General features: G+C 34.6%; 1 protein-coding gene across 5 annotated transcripts in view; it reads left to right on the top strand.

Annotated features, from left to right (window-relative positions):
• LOC134529309 (ATP-citrate synthase) overlaps positions 1-21,031 on the top strand; it is a 247,610-nt gene that overhangs the window by 62,951 nt on the left and 163,628 nt on the right. For all 5 annotated transcript variants that reach the window (XM_063363226.1, XM_063363224.1, XM_063363225.1 and 2 more), the window contains exons 4-5: positions 14,915-15,105; positions 18,436-18,694. In XM_063363226.1, the coding sequence (XP_063219296.1) occupies positions 14,915-15,105; positions 18,436-18,694 (450 nt within the window). The remainder of the gene's footprint in view (positions 1-14,914; positions 15,106-18,435; positions 18,695-21,031) is intronic.

Genomic DNA, 21,031 nt, shown 5'->3' with positions numbered 1-21,031 from the left:
GCGGTCCCCTCCCTTCCCACAAGGAAAAAATGAAAAACAAGTGAAGACAGCTATTCCTTCTGCGCAGGCGCGAGCGAGTTTCCCCCTCTCCCTCTTGCGCTGCTCGATTGTTAATTTTCCGTCTACGTTTCCAAACTTGGACGCAAGATGGCATCACTAATCAGGACAGAGTCCTCGAAACGAGTACACAAAAGCCTCGCGTGGCAGAACACACAGAACGACAAACAAGAGACTAGCGTAGCGCAGCGGGTTTTTCTGGAACGGCGTGTTGCAACCTCTCAGCAGGCCCTGGCCAGCGACCCACGAGAATTAGCAACCCACGCAGCCTCGCAAATCCCGCGGCGCTTGCAAACTTCTATCGCAGTAACCTATATTCCCATACCCGCGTGTCGAAATCAACCGGTCGAGCCTGGAAACGCGCACGTACACCAACACGTTAACAAAAGTAAACTAAATTTAAGAAAAAAAAGTAATGAAATTTCCAGACCGCGACAATATTACATGGCATAGCCCCTTATTTCCATAATGAATTAGTGAAAGACATATTCCAGTGTACTGAAATAGTTGTGGGGTTTGATGAATCACGAAATAAGACTTCCCAACTTGGACAAATGGATATAGTGGTGTGATTTTGGAGAGAACAGAGCTGCCAGGTTTCAACTAGGTACTTCAACTCAGCATTTTTGAATCATGCCACAGCTGAAGATCTGCTGAAAGCATTCACTGAGACACTGTCAGAAATAGATTTGTGCAAAATTCTGCAAATCTCTATGGATGGTCCCAGTGTCAACCTAAAGTTTCACTGTGATTTTTGTGCTTCTTTGTCGTCAGATCCAGAGGCTCGTCAGTTGCTCGACATTGGTACCTGTGGCCTTCACAGTATTCATGGGGCTTTCAAAACAGGGATTAAAGCCACTGATTGGGACATAGTCGATTTTTTGCGGTCACTCTATACACTTTTCAGGGATGTACCAGCTCGGCGAGGGGATTTCACTCATTTCTCAGGTTCAAAGATATTTCCTCTCAAGTTTTGTAGTATTCGCTGGATAGAAAACTGTAGAGTGGCAAAAAGATCTACAGTAGAACCCCGATTATCCGCGACTCGATCATCCGATTCGCGGATTAACCGCGATTTATGTCCATCAAGTCCAATTTTTTAGTTACATATAACCAATGACTCAATATGTATGTAAATGTTAAAATACTTTGCAAAATGTATGTTGGGCAAAGTACTTTTGACTCAGTCATGTTTATATACAAAGAAAGTTAAAAAAAATACTAGTCGATACATACGTATGTACATACTATTTTTGTGTTCCGTGTTACGTGAATAGATTATACACCGGTGCGCGATTCCACGTCCGCATGACCGGACTGTACACTCCCGCGCGCAGCACGGCGCCGTGCCACAGAGATTACCCGGCGCATGGAGACAGTCCATTAGTGTACGTTGTTGAAGCGTGAAGGTGGTGATAATTTTATGTATTGTAACAGTGATCTGCATTCCGACGGATTATACCGTAGTGTTGTGCGGAAGTGTTGAGCGTAACATTTCATCATGTCATCAAATGAACAGAAAAGAAAGCGAGTGGTACTGTCAATCGACAGCAAAACAAAAATTATAGAAAGATTTCAGAGTGGAGAAACGATTGCAAAACTTGCGACTGAGTTTGATGTCGGTAACACAACAGTGCGCGACATCATAAAAAATCGGGAAAAAATCCTTCAGTTTGCTTCACAGGCTGACACTTCAAGTGGATTAAATAAACGAAAGACGATGAAAGAATCCACATTTAGCAGCTTGGACGCTTGTTTGTTTGAATGGTTTCAACAGAAAAGGTCGGAGGGTGTACCACTAAGTGGCGTAATTTTATCACAGCAGGCTCAAATTTTTAAGAAAAAACTAGGCCTGACAGAAGAATTCAGTGCATCGCGAGGTTGGTTGGCAAGATTTAAAGATCGTCATGGAATAAGAGAATTGTCCTTGGAAGGTGAAAAACTTAGCGGCGATACCGAAGGGGCAAGCGCATTTAAAAAGGAGTTCCAGCGGATTATTGACAGACACAACTTAGTTCCAGACCAAGTGTATAATGGAGACGAGACTGGTTTGTACTGGAAGTGCTTACCAAGTAAAACACTTGCAGCATCAGCAGAAAAGTCTGCGCCTGGCCACAAATCGAGTAAAGAGAGAATCACAATCATGTGTTGTGCTAATGCTAGTGGAGAAGATAAACTAAAATTAGTGTGTGTCGGGAAAGCAAAACAGCCACGATCATTTAAGGGCACGGAAATGAAATATTTTCCAGCTGATTACTATCACAATAAATCTGCTTGGATGACTCGAGAAATTTTTAAACTGTGGTTCCATTCCAAATTCGTACCACATGTTTCTGAATTTTTGAAGTCAAGAGGTTTGCCGGTCAAAGCAGTGCTTTTCTTAGATAATGCACCATCTCATCCAAATGAAAACGAGTTGAAATCAGCAGATGGGAATATTTTTGTATCCTATTTGCCTCCAAATGTGACTGCGCTCATTCAGCCAATGGATCAAGGTGTTATTGTAACATTAAAGAGGCATTACCGACGAGAACTCTTAAACTTACTGCTGGAGGAAGATAGGGCAATGGTTCAGTTTTGGAAAAACATGAACTTAAAGGAAGCAATTTATCTTGTTGTTAAGGCGTGGGGAATGGTCTCGAAAGTAAACATAGTCAGATCTTGGAGGAAGTTGTATTGTGACATTGAAGGTTCAGCTGATAACTTCCACGGCTTTGAAAAAGAAGACATTGAGACGGAAAACTTTGCTGAGTCGCTTCAATTGACTATAAAAAACAATGAGCAATTTGCTCATGTTGATGAAGAAAACATAGAGGAATGGCTACAAACTGACGTCTTGCTTCCTGGGTATGAAATTAAAAGTGATGACGACATTGTCAGTTCGAACACATGCGCGGCCGCCGATGTCAGTTCAAGTGATGAGGGCGACGGGGAAGATTTTACTCCAGCAAAACGTGTGAATCTGCAAACTGCGTTAGAGTCAACAGAAACACTTTTACAGTTTATGGAACAGGAAGAAGATAGTGAGTTCTCAGATATTCTTACATTAAGAAAAGTAAGATTAAACATCAAACGAAAAATAAACAAGTCGCGACAGAAAAAAGTAACAGACTTCTTTAAAAAACTGTAGAAGACTTAACATATTTTCCTTAAAATGCTTAAAATGTGTTCAAAGTTCTAAACATCTAGTTTTATAATGTTCTTAAGATAACTTTTGTAAAAGTTTGTACCGAATTCCTTTGTTTTCAATTGCAAACCGCTCCACTTCAACTCCTCACTGTGAATGTGTCACGCTGTTGGGGCCATTAATCATTCCTCTCGGTGACAGTGACGACAGTAGTGACGAAGATAGTGGTGGTAGGTCTGATTCAAGTCTGGAAGGGATAGCACCACTGCCAGATAGTGATTAGGTGAGTACCAAATCGTAACACTATCATATTGTTGTCTTACGTTACGGTGCTATTTTATCGATTATTCAAAAAATAAACATTGTTTCCTTTTGTGTCGTGAAAGATCACGGCACTATTTTCCTGTTATATTACTTCTCCGTTATTTTATTAGCACCGACTGTACTGAAGTTTGTGTGTGTTGCAACTAGTGCTTGGCACGCAAGATAAATTCAGCCTATCACTAGCTGACGCGGCGCAGTGATACGACGGTGTTTTTTTATTTCAAAACTCAGCTAAGAGTGAACGGAGAATAGATACGACCCCTCACGGTTCCCGAGATTAGGGTCGTTATTTATATGTAATCTCCGAATGTCCACAGATGGTTGTCTGTGGGCTAATGACCTTTGAGGCAAGCATGACTCGGCTAACCGCGATTTTCGACTATCCGACTCACTCGTCCCCTTCATTAACACGGATAATCGGGGTTCTACTGTATTCAGATTCTTCCGATAGTTCAAAAATATGTTGATGCTGTTTCCAGAGATTCCAAATTGACACCAAAGTGCAAGAGCTTTAACACTGTTTTAACACTTTAACACAGCATTGAAAGACAATCTTATGACTTGCAAGCTGGCTTTCTTTGTATCTGTGGCATTTGAAGTAGAACAATTTCTTACAGAATTCCAGACAAACAATCCTTTGGCACCCTTTCTATATGAATCGTTGAGCAAAATTTTTAAAAATGTACTGTCAAGGTTTGTTAAAGATGGAATTGTAAATGGAACAAAGTCTGTACCTAGAATGATGATTTCAGATGACAAAAATTTACTTACTGCCAAAGATGTCAATCTAAGCTTTGAAACACTGGAAGCTCTGCAAAAAATCAAAGACAAAGTTAAAGAAGTTGAAATTGTTGTGTTTCGTCAACAGTGTAGAACATGTCTTCAGAAAATGTGCCTGAAAATTTTGGAAAGGTCTCTTCTTATCCACATCCTTACCAGAGGAATTTCTTGTCTGGATCCTGAAGTAGCACTGCGTCCAAACATCCGGGACAAACGATTGGCAATGGCTCTCCAACAGCTGGTTCAAAAAAGGCATTTCACAGGCTTAGAAGCAGACTGCATTCAGAGGCAGTTTAAATCTGGTTGTGAAAATTACTCGTTTAAAGAAACTATGAAGAAATTTTCCAGAGAACATGACAGTTTAGATGACCTATGAAAGTGTTATCAGCTTGTAAAGAAAAAACGGAGGAACTCGAAGCATTTGTGAAGAAAGTTCTTATTCTCTCGCATGGAAATGCACCACTAGAAAGAGGATTTTCTATCAATAAGGAATGTATTGTCGAAAATCAAACTGGAGAATCTCTTGTAGCACAGAGGCAGGTGTATGATGCTGTTGTAAACATTGGTGGAGTTGAGAAGGTAACAATTACAAAGGCATTGAAACACACTGTCTGTAGCTCCAGAACTCGGTACCAAGAAGCTGCAGAAAGAAAAAAAAAACAAGAGAAGATGCAGAAGACAGAGCAAAAAGTGAGAAGAAAAAATTGGCATTACAAATATGAGAATTTGAGAGGAAAAAAAGCCCACTTATGCAGAGTGCAAGAACAGAAACTGCTCTTCTTCATGAGGAAATACAGTCTTTAAGAAGACAATGAGTGAGTGATATCACTATATCAGGCCTAAATATTTGCATTGATTGGTTGTAACAATTTTTACTTTTCAAATGTTTAATTATTTTAGATACTGCATGGTCTTATTAATTTTTTAATTCTTTTTATTACTGTTGAAATTTTAATGCCAAAGAATCGTAACAAAACTGCTAACAACAGTTTTAAAATATATTTATAAAATCACAATCATGGTTGTGTAAATTAAAAGAAATTGTCAGGGAATTTTTTTTGCACAGTCAGGGAAAACCTGGAAAAGTCAGGGAATTTCATTTCTACATTTCTGTGGCCACCCTGAATATATATATATATATATATGTGTATATATATATATGTGTGTATATACATACACACATTATATATATATATTGGTGGACAAGTTATAGCATACTCTCATGCTTTAGGGGACTGTGATAGAGCAATAGATACTTGACCAAGTAGCCTATGCATACTTATTAAAGATTGTAGAGAATGCTAATGTTTCTGAAAACTATTTTTTAATAGTAAATTAAACACTAAGCGGGGCATGACACTTTTGGTCAAGCTACTTTTTGGTACTTTTCCTTAATAATTTCGTTCTTCCACTGGAATATTTTTTCCCTTCAATATTTTATAAATAAGCATGTCTTGTAACTTTTGATGTTCTAATTATCTGCTTACATAAATCTTTATTTCTGCTGAAGGCCTTGTCATGTACAAATGTTTATAGTCATATGTACAAATGTTTATAGAGTGCCTACCTAGTTAACTCCATATTTTGTCAAAATAAGCATCATATTTGAATAAAGCTACAATTGCCTTAACATAATTAAGAACATTTATTGCTTAAGCTGCTATATAAATGTTAACCTATAAAAAAAAAGGTTGACAAAATTGGTGCCAGAAATATAATATCTCTAGAAGAAGTGCAGAAAAATTTATTTTCTAAAATGTGTGTACAGTTCCACTTAAGTCATTGATGATTTTTTTTTTGATCATGTTAATCTTTCCTGCCCTCAATGTTGGAGACATGAGTAAAGAGGAGGGAGAAAGTGTCTGTACAGTTCTACACACAGTCCACGAAAACACAGTTAACAAATAATGTTAGTACAGAATCATAGTCGTAGATCTTTGAACACTTGGCAAGTGGCTCTTTAGAACTCAATTTCATCGCAATTATCTCTTAATGTTAGCTGCTTGCTTATATCTGGAGTAATAAATAGTTTCACCATCATGATGCCACTTTAATAGGATCAGTAAATATGGGTTATTCATGGGAGGTATGTACAGTAAATTCTCTTTCGTACGTACCCCTCCTTTACGTACTATTCTGTATAAAGTATTAACACGTCGGTCCCTTGAAAGGCAATGATAATTCATAGGGATTATTATCATATAACGTACAATTTTCCTTGGCGCGAATCATTATTACTCGGTAATACGTACAATTTTTATTCGTGTGAACAAAAAAAGTTTATGTAATATTTCTCTATGTAGTATTTCTACGTAGAATAATTGCATTCACTCGTTTTACTTCGCTATACGCCATATTACGTTGCTTACGTTGCTTTACAAGCGTGTTTATTGATGAACATGGCTAAAAAAAACAATAGCATCAGTGCAGGAAACAGCGCGCGGCTAAATTTCATTTTAGCGCGAAACATTACTCAACTTACGTATTTACGTGTTAACTGACTGCCAAATCAAATTTATCAACATCAAACGAAGACACGGGCCAAATTTTAAATATTGTTGAATGTACTATATTATTCATATTATCGTTGTTGAATAAGCAAATGGTTACGGCAGCGATGACGTGTTTTATTACTCGTACCTACTGGCTACACTGCAGCCTGTGACCGAGCGTCTCGAGGTTGGCTATGCTGCATCTTGTAGCTAATATAAACAGTGTTTTGTTCGCGACGTAACGTAACCTAAACGGTAATAACGTATAAACGGAATATACCCTGAAATTGTAATTAAATTCCACTTGCACATTGAAAGAACTCGCGCTTTCTATTATAGATTGTTAGTTTTGTTAAATGTATACTAGATAAAATGGCAAGTGAAACTTTCTGCCGCAACTAAAGATTTGTAGGTCACACTATGAGTACCGGTACTAAAAAACGTGTCGGTATTAGTATTGCAACAAAACTCGAGATTCTAAAAGCGGTTGACAACTGCAAGAAGAAGTGTGATGTGGCAAAACACTTTAATATCGCGCCCACAACTCTGTCTACAATAATCAAAGACAGAGCTAAGATAGAAGAAAATGCAGCAAAATTACACCACAAGAGGCAACGGTACAGTAAATGTGTGGATAGTGACCTCGACAAAAATCTTTTTGATTGGGTTGTTCAGGCACGATCCAATAATATACCAATTTCTGGCACAGTACTGCAAGAGAAAGCACGCATGGAGGCGTTAAGGCTTGGAATGGATAATTTCCAAGCCTCAAGTGGGTGGCTTACTCGATTTAAAGCAAGGTGGAATCTAAGTACACTTAAAATATGTGGCGAAGAAGCAACAGTTGATACCACAGTGACAGAAAATTGGAAACAGAATTTACATTCTCTCACAGCAGGTTATGCTGATAAAGGACATTTTCAATGCCGACGAAGCTGGCTTTTTTTATAATCTCTTGCCAGACAGTACTTTAAGCCACAAAGGTGAAACCTGCCATGGAGGGAAACGCAGTAAGGAAAGATACACTGTACTTTTCTGCACTAACTCTGATGACTCTGAAAAATTGAAGCTTTTTGTTATTGGTAAATATGCAAAACTTAGATGTTTTAAGAACATTAAAAAAACACCTTGCACCTATAAAAACAATAAAAATTCATGGATGACTGCTGTGTTGTTTAGGGAGTGGTTACAAATGTTGGATGCCAGAATGGGAGCATACAACAGGAAGATTTTGTTGTTTCTGGACTCTTGCAGTGCACACAAAGTTGGTGTCGAGTTACAGAATGTAAAGATAGTTTTTTTTCCACCTAACTGCTCAAGCAAATTACAGCCTTTAGACCAGGGTGTAATTTCTCAAGTAAAACGCTTGTACAGGAGGCAACTAGTGCAGTTTCTATGTTGGCAGATGGAACACCAGAAAGATGTTTCAAAATTGAAGGGGAACATTTTAAATTCCATGGAAAGACTTTGTTTGGTGTGGGACAAAATCCCTCCTGTTTCAATTGCAAAATGCTTCAAGAGGGCAGGTTTCAGCACTGACAACTCTACAGATGCATCTCTGGAAGCTGATGTCCAGTGCCAAGAAGAAGATATACTTGAATGGTCTAAAGTCACAGTAAATCTGCAGGTGCAAGAAGCAACATTTGCTGACTATGTTGAAGTAGACACAGCTCTGGAGACTTTCCAAGAACACAACGACAACATTTCTGCTCCTGCTGGTAGTACTGAAGACCTGCTGGAGGATGATGCGGAACAGGAGATAAAACGTCCTACAAAGCAAGAGGCAACCAATGCTCTGGATGTTCTCCACAGAATGTTTTTGACATCTGAAGTGCCAGAAGCAAACATGGAACTTTTCAGGAAAGTTGAGTATGTGGTAATGAAAGATATTTCACAGCGAAAAGTCCAATCTACCATTCTGAATTTCATGCAAACATTGTAGGTCTAACTAAGTGTACATTGTAAAGTTGAACATAGTTTTTATTATTAGTACATAATTATTTTGTTAGTTTTATTTACCGGTAACTTATGTCAGTGTCCAAATTTTCGTAATTAATGTTTTCAAAGTGGAGAAAATATGGAAATATGGAAGATATGGAAATAATACTGTATTGTAGGGCCTATGAAATGAACATTTAAAAACATCTCTGATGCACTGTATGAATGGCTATTACTTCCACTGCAAAAAGAGGTAAGCCTACTATGTATGTATATTTAAGGTTACCTATGTATTTAAATTATATTAACTATGTTTTACTAATATTTTGCATTACTTTATTTTTTTAAGTAAGTAAATCACATCATTGATAAAAACAAGGTGTGTAAGACCACATACATACGTTTTAATTAGAAAATGAAAAAAAAAACTGTAAACATGTGCGGGAAGCGACATTTTTTTGGTTTAGGGTAACTCCTCTATAAAGTACTCCTCTATAAAGTAGTATCATATTTTTGGTCCCCTAAAGTACTTTATAAAGGGAATTTACTGTATATGGATAGAAGAAAGATTAATTAGCCATATGATCACATATAGGCCAGTAATATATTCATATCTTTAAAATGTTCTAAAATGTGAAAAACATTGATTTCAGATTCACTATTTTTCCTCTACAAGAGCTTCTGGATTTGTCACTATTGGGGAGGGTTCAAATCTGAAATACTTAACATAAGTTGAACAATGAGATTTAAGAGTTGCTATTAACAATATATGGCTACCACCACTAATCAACATGACCACTGGACTCACATTATAGAGGACCTAGGTAGAGATCCTGGTCCAGCCATCCTAGTTTAGGTGTTTTATGGTTCCCCAAAATCACTTAAGGCAAATGCTGGGATAGTTTTTTTTACAATAGGCCATGTTAGATTCCTTCACCATTATGACTGTTCAGTATAATTGTGTGATATTGTTTGTAATGACCTTGGTGTCGGCAACGCAGCAAACCACAACCACAAACACCACTACAACCACCACCAGTTTTGTATTAAAGTGCTACGGGGAGAAAACACTTCATTTTAGGATATCTGTATCAGGGTTGGCTGATTTGAACCATAATGGTTCAAACCATGGTTAAAATCTGTGTTTGTTTCATAAACTAATTTTTTTAAATGTTTTTTTTAAATAGTATATGTTAGGTATGGGTCGGTACCGGTTCTCGGTTCTCGGTTCTCGGTTCTCGGTTCCTACGGTTCTCAGCATTTTAACCGGCACCGAGAACTGCAGCTAAAATGTCGGTGCCGGTACCGGTACCGGCAGTATAGCAAAACCCTATACAAAAATAGTCCTTTACTACAACTTAACTGCTGCATGAAATGGCTCAACTCACGTCCAATTCACTTATGAATTATTTTTTTGGACTTCTGTGGAATAATATTTATCTCTAACTAAAAATAAATTACACGCAAAAATATTTAATGTTCTCGTCGCATCTGTAAACAAAGTACGTTTTACAATCAAAACATAACAGTTGAAGGTGCCATAGAAGTAGTTCATAGATGTGTGCAACTGTATAATGTGCCGCAGCAGAAAGATGAGAACAGAAAGACGCCATGTTTGTTTCAACGGTTTTTAAAATAGGAAGCTAATTGAGTCGTTGACACGTAAGTATGAGTGACTGGTGTACAAAGAACCATTAAAAGTGCAAAAGTATATTTGTTTAAGAGAACTGATGATTGATTTCAAATATTTCCGTAATAATTTTCGCCATTCTAACATTTTATGCTATTTGTGCAGTGCTGTGGAGCGTAAGTTCACTGCATCTGCAGCCATCTACCGGAATGGCTAGTAATCTTCTCTTTTAGGCAAACGGGATTGCTTTGAAAGTGGCACGTCTGTTTTTAGTGGTTATAGTGTTGACGAAGATCCCGTGAACACGTGATAAAAGATGTTTTTTTTTTTTTTTTTTTTTTGCAAAGTGGTGTATGGATGGTAGATGTATTTTACTATTGACTGGACAAACTAAATGCTTGTTGACACTTGTAAGGTATAATTATTCCGGCAAAACAGTACAAATTGTGTAAGAAATGTTATCAGAAGTGTGGCAGTAATTGACTTGACTGCAAACAAACTGAATTTGTTGTAGACAATTTATTATTTTAATACTTTGAAAGTTCACCATCAATTTAATTTATTTCCATTATTATAATATTTTCTTTTTATTCGTATGTTTTAAAGGAGGGTGTATGAGGGTGTATGTAGCTTTCTTGAGATAATTGCTAGATTAATATGGTAAATTTTAGTTTTATTAAGGGTTCTCTATATTATTTAGAATTATTTTTCACTAATACATATTACATTTTCAATAGGTTGGTGTGTTTGCTGTAGCTTGAAAACTGTACTAAACCTTTTAATTTGTTTTGATAGCCTCTTTAAAGACTGAAACATTATGCCAATGCATTTCTTTGTAAGCATACAACAAAAACATTGAGGAAAAAACAATACAAATAAATTATTATTTTTCAGTGTTATAAACAATAAATTATTGAAGATGGAAGTCTAGATACAGGCTTTTTAGTGCTTTTTTGTGCTTTTTTGTAGCCGAAACAATAAATAGTTTATTACTTGAAACACCTCATAAATAATGCATGAATAATGTTTATTTTATTTTTGAAGTCAGAACCCAGAACCGAGAACCGATTTTTAAGAACCGGTACCGAACCGAGAACCGGGGAAAAACAGTAATTGACCCATCACTAGTATATGTTAATAAATTTTAATGAAACGTCTAATTCCTCTCTAATAACAATAGTTTGCTCATTTATGTTTCTTGTGATTTACTGGAACAAATATACTAATCAAGATCTTATAAATTATCTGAATAAGTTGTAAATTACTCAGTTAAATACTCATCTAAAATTTAATTAATTAATTGTAGTCAAAAGTGGAAAAAAAAAAAAGAAAATAAATTTACTATTTAAAAACAAAATGCTATTTTGTGGGAAATCCCTGCTGTACTGTAAATCCCCTTTCTGTGAGAAAGACCTATTCTATGGAGAATCCTCCTCATGTTGGGAAATATCCTTTCTGTGGTTAAGTCCCAGTCAGATGTGCAGATTTGCTAAACTTCAGTTCTTTAATGTTATAACTTTTCTATTTTAATATTAGCAACAGAAAGCAGGATGTTGTATGGCTTTCATTTGAACATGCTGAGAACCGAAATAATCAATATTATTATAAAAAAACCTGGTTTATTTTCGAGCACTGATCCAACTTACAAAATATTAGCAGACAAGTTTTATAAAAGTAAGCACAGAATTTACAGTGAAAGAAATAAATATCCTATAAAGATGCCCCATACTAGATAGGTAGGTAATAATACATTTGGTTTCTCTTTATATTTGGCAAGACTGTGTATGAAGCTAAAACAGTATTCATTCTTGAAAGATAGTGGAAGTCCTCCAATTTAATCAGTGCACACCTTTCAAAGTTGAAAAAAAAATTTTTTTTTTTTTTTTTTAAATATATTACGCTTATTTAGGAAAAGACGAAAAAGCATGCCCTCTGATCTTATTATTTGTGATCTAATTTATTTATAAAAAGGAGTAGAAATTTTTTTTGGGTAGATTAAGTTTTTATAGTAATATTCATATTAAAAAAGATTAATTTTTGTTGCCGACAGGGAAAATCTGGATAACTCAGGGAATTTAAAACCCTTTTTCAAAACCTGGAACACGCAGGGAAATTGACAATTTCCTAGTTGCAAAACAGAATCATATTTGTATGCTATTGTTAATCCGTATCTTATTTTTACTAACAATACTAAACGTAAGGAATGATACAAACAATTGTGTATTAATTTGAAGCACAATCAAATATCTGTAGTCTTAAGCCTGATCCCAGTATCATTTCAAAGTTTCATCAGACAAATTTATCTCTCGTAGAGCCTCGTTGATCCATCCTTTGCTTATCCGACTTTCTGTATTATCCGATGTCCCACTGCCAAAAATGTGCATCTGCAACAAGATCTTTAAATTCATCACAGGACTGAAATTTTTTTAACTGCTGTATTCCAGACTTTTCTGTAACAAGTTTTGTTGTATATTATCATATAGTTTGACAATTAGTAGTTTTTTTTAACACTTCCCTATTATCTGATATTCTTGCTTATCCGATATTCTACTGGCATGCTTGTTGATAAGCAAGATTATTGTATTTTTTTTTTTCAGATGGACAGTTTTATTTATATAGTGTTGATGGAAATAACAGTGCAATGCGGGAAAACATTTTATACTCAATTCTGTGTGTTATGTAAGTTTGTTGAAGTCTATTTTGATGAAAATGTCTGTAGTTTGTCATCTTTGCCAGATAGACTCATGAGACAGGCATAAAATGTTAGGTGGCACAGAAAAACTGAGAAAACTCAGGGAAACTAGTTGAGGTTATTGTGTGGAAACCATGTGCTGTAAAAGTTGGGAAAATATGATTCTTACTTTCTGTAGAATTTTAATGCTCTTATTATTGTTACATAGGGTCCTAGGCAGGGCAGCAACTAGAGTCTCTGGCACCCGGGGCATGAATTGATTTATGCGCCCCCCCCCCCTCTTTTTGCACATACCACACCAATAAAGCGGGGGGTCCGGGGGCCCTCCCACGGAAAAATGGTGCTATTTAAGCATTTTTCATACCTACATGTAACAGTTTCTGTGCTACTGTAACTTCCATGCATGAACCCACAATGTCCATAAAGTAGTCCGTATAATCACTAGACTTGTTCATTAAATATGTTGAGACGTTATATTGTAAATAAGATTAGACATTCCTGGCATGCAAGTTAAAAAACTTTTTACCAGTTACCAGTTGTAGTAGGAATTACAATGCAAGTGATTTCGGCGTTCCCACAGCTTTGCGCCCGGGGCGTATGCCCTGCTTGCCCCCCCCCCCCCCCCCCCCCCTTAGTTGCGGCCCTGGTCCAAGGTGGCAGTAATCTCCAAATTCAATTACAAGTACAATCAGTACTCAAGTTGTTTATAGCTTTCGTTATTCCACGAGGTCCTGTATATAACCTGGCGACATAAAACTCTACCTATTAATGTTTTACAGCTGTTTTCAGGGAAAAATAGTATAAGAAAATAATGCATTGCAAATGAAATGGAATTTTGTCATAACATAGTAACAACATTAAAATTTATTTTAACTAAGTGAACCACCAAGAGAGATAAGTCTATGGATTAATGTAAGTGAAGGCTTTTAAACTAGTTAAATATATTACAAAAAGAATATTTTAATAGAGTATAATGCATAAACACATTAATACATTCCACCTACAATCCTTTCATGTCAGGCTAACTGTTTTACTGTGACCAAACCACCAGGTTCTTCTGGCTGTGTAGATAAATGCGTATTGCCAACTTCAGGACATCATCATCTACCAAATGTGCACTTCATGTAAGAAAGACTAAGTTCTCGAATAAATGTGTAAGGGCAAGTTTTGTGGAAGGAAGTTGGTAGGACTGAATGCTTGGACCACAAAGGGTAATAACAATGGAGAAACATATTTCTGTAACTGATCAGAGGGATTATAATGTGCAATTGAATGTTCAAGTTGTGTTTAAAAAAAGGAAGTGCCTTTATTACAACTAGTTGTTTCACCTTCTTCCCTTCTTCCTATCCCACACCCTACAGATGGCCAATATTCTCATCTTCTGAGCAAACATGCGCAGTCCTTGTCAAATCACCCATAGTTAACAACCTGCTGTTAGACATCTGTTAAGTCCTTCCCCTTCAAATCCAATAATTGCATACATGAATACATCTGTCTTCTGCATGTTTGTGCATAACACCATACAGCCACTATAAAGCAAAGCAATTAAAAAAATAATGTTGAATATAAGTAGTTTTACAATTCATGATGTTATGGTACATCAGTGTACCATTTTTTTTATGGTTAGTAAATTTATCTATTTAGATAATGTTAATACTTTATTTATTGTAAAAATTTGACTGTAATGTTTTTAATGCTTTTAAGGTGCAAAACTCTAGGCAGTGTTAATGTGCAGTTGGAAAATTATTTTGGTCATGGGAGTATAACTTAATCCTTTTCGTTCTTGTTAAGTTTTCTGATATTTCAATTAGTTAAGTAAGAAGTATAAAGTTATTTTATAATTCTTGTTTTTTATAAATACACTTTGTTTTTAGGATGAAGAAACATACGTGTGTATTTACTCACATCGTTATGCTGACACTATAATGTTTTACCATGAAGGTGGTGTTGACATTGGTGATGTTGATGTCAAGGCATCTACCATTGATATTCCGGTTGGTGGGATAGTGGATGGTGATGCCATAAAATCCCAGCTTTTGATGTCTGTTGCACAACCAAAAAAAGAGTATGTATTTTAATTTTTTAAAGCTTCAAACTTTGTATAGAGTTTTTTTTAGTTATTATTGCCTGAAGTGTTAGGTATCAGAGACATGATCATGACAGGTTGGTTGATTGGCCTCAAGGCTGATGGCATCGGGTGTTCCCTGTCAATGCTGTGAGAAGATTACCTGAAAAATTTCTACTCAGCTAGGATCAAATTTGGGACCTTTGGCCTACCTTGTGAAACAAAATTATCCTTGTCTAGATTAAAAGTTATGTGTTTTTAGTTGCAATTTTTTTTCAACCCAAGAATGAAGTGTTAGAGTAGGACACAGGTTTCAGTATACTGTTGTTTTAGTACTTTTGCACATTCTTTACTGTTATTTTAGTATTTTTGCACATTCTTTACTTGTTAGGTTAATCTGCTGACTTAAACATATTTGAAAAATGATTTTAACATAAAAACATATAAACACATTTCCATCTTGTACCTACCATCTATAAGTGGAACCTTATAGCATTCTTGTTTGTTCCTGCCTTCACTACTAATTCTTAAAACTTTTAAAATTTAATTTTAACTTGTTACAAGTTTTGAAATGTCCATTCAGAAATGTCATAACCAAGTTTCTCTGTGTAAGGATTTTGAGTGTAACACAATTCCCAGAGAAATAGTGCTTTAATAATAGTGTCCCACAATCACACTTTTTTCAGAAAGTTTTGTATAGAAATTCATCATCAGTTGTCAGCTAGTGTGTGTAAGCTATACATAGTATATTCTCAACTGTTTTTTTTATTAGAACTATTTAAAATATTGGATTGAATTAATTTCTAAATTGATTCCCCAGTCATTTCTCACATTCAAGATATATTTTACAGCTCTGCATTCACTCATGAAAAATGTGATTACCCAATTGAATGATAGATAATTTACCAGATAATTTCATGTCGGAGTAGGTATGTATCTGGCGATCAGATAATGTAAATTCAGGGACATATGTAAATGTTGTAATCTTAAAATCTAAAGCAATTTGTGATTACATCATAAGTGATCTTTCATTTTCAGATCATTGTATAGCCCTTGTGCCATTTCACTCAGTTCACAAATGATGGAATAGTATAGAGACTCCAGAATGTAATTCACTTTTTGATACCATAATCATCCACAATATTTAAGATCAGTACTCTCATAACAATGATCATACATACATATATATAAATATATTTTTTATCACTATTTCGCACACTTTGTTTCTTTAGAAAAAGGCTGTATTTTTGGTTTGAAAAGTGGTTTCATTGTTTTGATGAGAAAATTGGTTTCCTTAGATGTCACATAGTTTGGTATCCATGTTATAACTTCTTTTCTGAGCCATGCTGGTGTCAAAATCATTAATTAAAGTGGATGCTGTTAATTATATCTTTCATGTTTTGCCCACATTGCATTAAGCTTTATCCCCATTGTGTTTGAAAATATTATAGTCTCTCAAGTATCAGTCTTTTGATAATATGCTTCCAACATCATCTCTTCCTCTGACCTATTTCACGAGAGAAATTATATGTGGATTGTTATTTTCAGAAGGATTAAATGATAATGCTCAAAATTTTACTTTCCATTAACTTAAGCCACTAGAACTGTCAATCTTATATTATAGGTCAAGTAGTGTAGGCAAGCTCACAATGTGAAACATGGCTTGCTCATTATCTAGTATTTTAATTTTTATCTGAAATAAATTTTTTAACAAATAAAAATTACTTAAAAGCAATAACACCAACCAAAATAAAATGTATTTACCACAGTACATTTTATTTTCCCTACATTATATTGACATTACCTTCAATTTTTATTCCTAGTTTTGATTTTTAAGAATGATAGTGCTATTGTAAATTTTTTTTTGCACATATGAAATGTGTTCTGTTAATGTGGCCAGGAAATATTTTAATATTGTTACCTGTAATTTCATAAGAAAGTATGAGCATATTCTACTACTATTGCCATGTTAGATACTATTCAGCCTAACCAGGCCATGACTTTGACAGGATATTGGCATTGTTATGACCAGATTTTGGTCTGAACCACTGGGAACCATGATCCATCTGAGATAGTAAAGTCTTGAGGTCGATTCATGTCTGCAGCGAGTTTGTACAGGATGTCTACCGTTCATGTAAGTCATGAAAAAGTGACAGAAATGAACTTATGGTTATGGAAGGTCCAGAAATGTCATGGAAGTTTCCCTGTTGGTCACAATTTTTCTTGTTAGTAAGATAATATTTCCAGTTTGGTCACAGATTTTTTGTTGTAGGAACTGATTTCAAGGTATGTTGCATTATGTATATCTATAGCGTATTAGTTTTATTTTTTTGTTTATTTTACTAGGGATTTTTAATCATTAATGAATGCACAGCATATAAACCAAGTAGAGCTTATTTCACTACATAATTCTGTCACAATGAGGGTATATTCTAAAATAATGCTACTTATTGAATATATGTATGTATTATATGTACTGCAGGAGGGGGGATGTACAGAATGAGTCCAAATTTGACCGACAAAATAAGTTGAAAACATCTATACAACTTATGGTCTAAAGTGCTTGCTTTCTAAGGCTGGTTTATATATTTGAAGTCAGAGCTAGACATTTTAATTATAAATAAATAATAGAGAAAGTATTTAAGATGGAACTCTGAGCATTTGGATTATGTTAATTGAATGATGTTCTACAGCTACCGCAAATTTTGTCGCTGTGGCAAAATTATTTAATTTAAATAACTTGAGGTATTATTATGTCACAAAAATGTGTAGAAAATAAAGGTGTTACTCACCATTATTTCAATGAAATAATTTTGTTGCAGTGAAAAAAATTCACAAGAGGTTTTAGAAAATAATTCAATTCAACATAATCTATATGATCAGTGTTCCATTTTAAATACTTTCTGTATTATTTACAGTAATGTTTTCAGCTGCAAATTCAAAGACTCATAACAGCCTTGGGAGGCACTTAAGACCATAAGTCGTATTGAGATTTTCAGCTTAGTTTGTCATCATGAACATGCAGCTAAAGTTTGTCGATTGAATTTAAACTTATATATTTACTATATATTTATAATGAATTGTTGAGGTAATTTTATCGGATTAATTTTTTTTCCCCACTTGAATAATGCATAAATTGAAACTGTTAGATATACACTGTACTTATGTATTATTGGTTTTTTTGTTCATTTTAATCAACTAATTTTTTCTTAAAAATTATAAATTTTTATTGTTTTGTTTATTGCTCTCTAGATAAAAAATGTGCTTTAAATTAAGTTTAGAGAATTTTGGAGTTACAGATACAAATAATGTGGTTGTTTATGTTCACAGGATAATTTCAAGATTTATAGTCTCTCTCTACGAGCTGTATGTTGATCTATATTTTACATACTTGGAAATAAACCCTCTTGTGGTGACCAGTGAAACACTATATATTCTGGACCTTGCTGCAAAACTTGATTCAACTGCGGATTTTGTTTGTCGTCAAAAATGGGGGGAAATAGAGTATCCACCCCCATTTGGCAGAGATGCTTATCCGGAGGAAGCTTACATAGCTGATCTGGATGCAAAAAGTGGTGCATCATTGAAGGTAAGGTGCTGTGAATACAAGTTTCCATTGTCTTGCTGAAGTTTTCAGATATATAAAAAAAAGTTAATTTATACTTTTCTGTTGTGTAGTTTAGTTGTGGTAATGTAATTTTTTTTTTACTTTTCCTATTTTGGAGGAAATTTTTTAAAAATACATGCAGATCATCTCTTCAATTACCAAGCAACAGCCTTGAAATATTGTGAATGATGATTTTGTTTACCTACTTAACACAAGTTTTTATTTTATTGTTGTATGGGGTTGTGTGTATAGACTAATCAGCATTTTGAAAATTCAGATAGGTACTGTACATGCTATGAACATTTTGTATCTGCTATTTTAAACTTGCAAAATAGCAACTTTACCATTACTTTTTAAATTTAATCTTTTTATAATTGTGTGTTTGTTCAGTTGTGGGCCTACACATATGAATATTAAAAATTCATGTTTTGGTACATTTTTGACAGGTAATTAATGAATTTATTCTACTTGAAGTATAAATGCATTCAGTTAAACCACTCATTAAAAAGAGTACTTAAGCTAACTAATGATAAGGCTTTAATTATCAGAAAGAACATCTCATATACAAATTATCAATTAGTCATGCTGCAAATATGCTGGAGCAAAATTGCAGTTTACAAACTTTCCAAAAATAAGTTAACGGGCACAATTACAATGATATATAATGGTCCGAAAATTTTTTTGTGTAGACTGAAAAACCTGGAAAAGTCAGAGAATTTCATATTCAAAAATGTGTAGCAACCTTGGGAGAAGTATTTCTTGCTAAGTAGGTCGTCTCTTGTATTTGTACTTCATTCAGCTCTCATTCTTAATTTGAACATAACCTTGACCTGCTGCCCTTCACATTGGTGGCAGAAAATTATCTTATCTCAGGACTTTAACCCCATGGTCTTGTGCTCCTGCTGCTAATTATGTTTGTGACTCTGATGACCATTACCATTTTTATTATAATTTCCTTGGGAAAGATAAGCAGACAAAATCATCTCTCTGTCACATGTTTATCAGTGGACACATGCACTTACATGTTTCGCATGTCTGCATTCAACAATCTTGCTATCCAAAACCTGACATGAAAAAATCTGAATAAAAATATGGTTCTTTCTTAGAAAGTTTGAAGTTTTTTTTTGACGGAAACAATTTTTTTATGGAAATTTGTGAATTCTCTTGATTAGTTCTTATAACTTTGAAATGATAAAATGTTAAAAAATTTTAATTGATAACTTTAAATTTTGAGCTGAATTAATTTTAGGATTTTTGATTTGAAGGCTAAGGTACAACTGTAGGTTTATGCACGAGTAAGGCTGGGTGGACCCTAACAAAAGTTTTGCAGGAGTCCTGTGAACTAAACATATTGCTGAAAACCCCGAATATTACTATTATTTGTACATTGTAACATTTTAACCCAAGCAAAACTAAAACAAACTGAGCAATTTACAGTTTACATTAGGAAACAAAAATAGCTTCAAGACATGCCAAAATTTTATTGCTTTTTATGGAATGAGATGGTACATTTTCAAGATTCTTGCAATCCTGAGGTCCGAGTTTGGATTCTTGGTCTAGGCTTTTATTTATTGTAAGTTTATTCTGTATGGAGTTTATGATCTGGGATATAGAATATCTTAATAATTACACAATATATATGTACACAAAAATTACCACTAACATAAGTTAAAATTTTATTTCATTTTCTATGATTTCTTAAAATCACCCCATGAAAATGCTGGGAAGGTTCATTACTGTAGACCATGGCCAATTGTTCCTCAAATTGCTTGCTTTGTGTACATGACCTTGTATACAAGATGAAAAGCTCAATGAAACAAATAAAAATATTGCTATCATTATAAGTGATAATTTAAGTTTCAGATGTAAATAAATTTATTCTAAAGAGAAGTGTAGGTAAAGTAATTCAGCTTGAAATGTTAAAATAAAAAAACTTAAATTTTTTAAAAATCTGTACAATTTTTCTGGTCAGTTCAAGGTCAGAATTAGTGTCTGTCTGGTACTATAATGGGGAAGCACTAGATATTCCAGGACTTGACCTTACTTTAAGGACTGAGTGGAGAAATATTCAGACCTGTTGGCTATCACTACTAATGCACTTGTTAATACAACAGTATTGCAGTATATGACCTCCTGATATAACTTGTTAAGAAACAGTTGAAAGGTTTTTATTGTTTGTATTTATTCTAAAGTATAAAATTACCAGAGTTAAAGTTAATTGTACCATATGCTACAATTTTGTTTTATTGTTACACTAAACTAAAAATAAGTACATTTTATTTCAAATAATTTTTGTTGTATTAATGAGTATTTGCAACT

Source organism: Bacillus rossius, chromosome 2 (genome assembly GCF_032445375.1).
Source record: "Bacillus rossius redtenbacheri isolate Brsri chromosome 2, Brsri_v3, whole genome shotgun sequence".
NCBI classification, from domain to species: Eukaryota; Metazoa; Arthropoda; class Insecta; order Phasmatodea; family Bacillidae; genus Bacillus; species Bacillus rossius.
The sequence above is the reverse complement of the archived record's forward strand: the minus strand, read 5'-3'. Positions and strand labels throughout refer to the sequence as shown.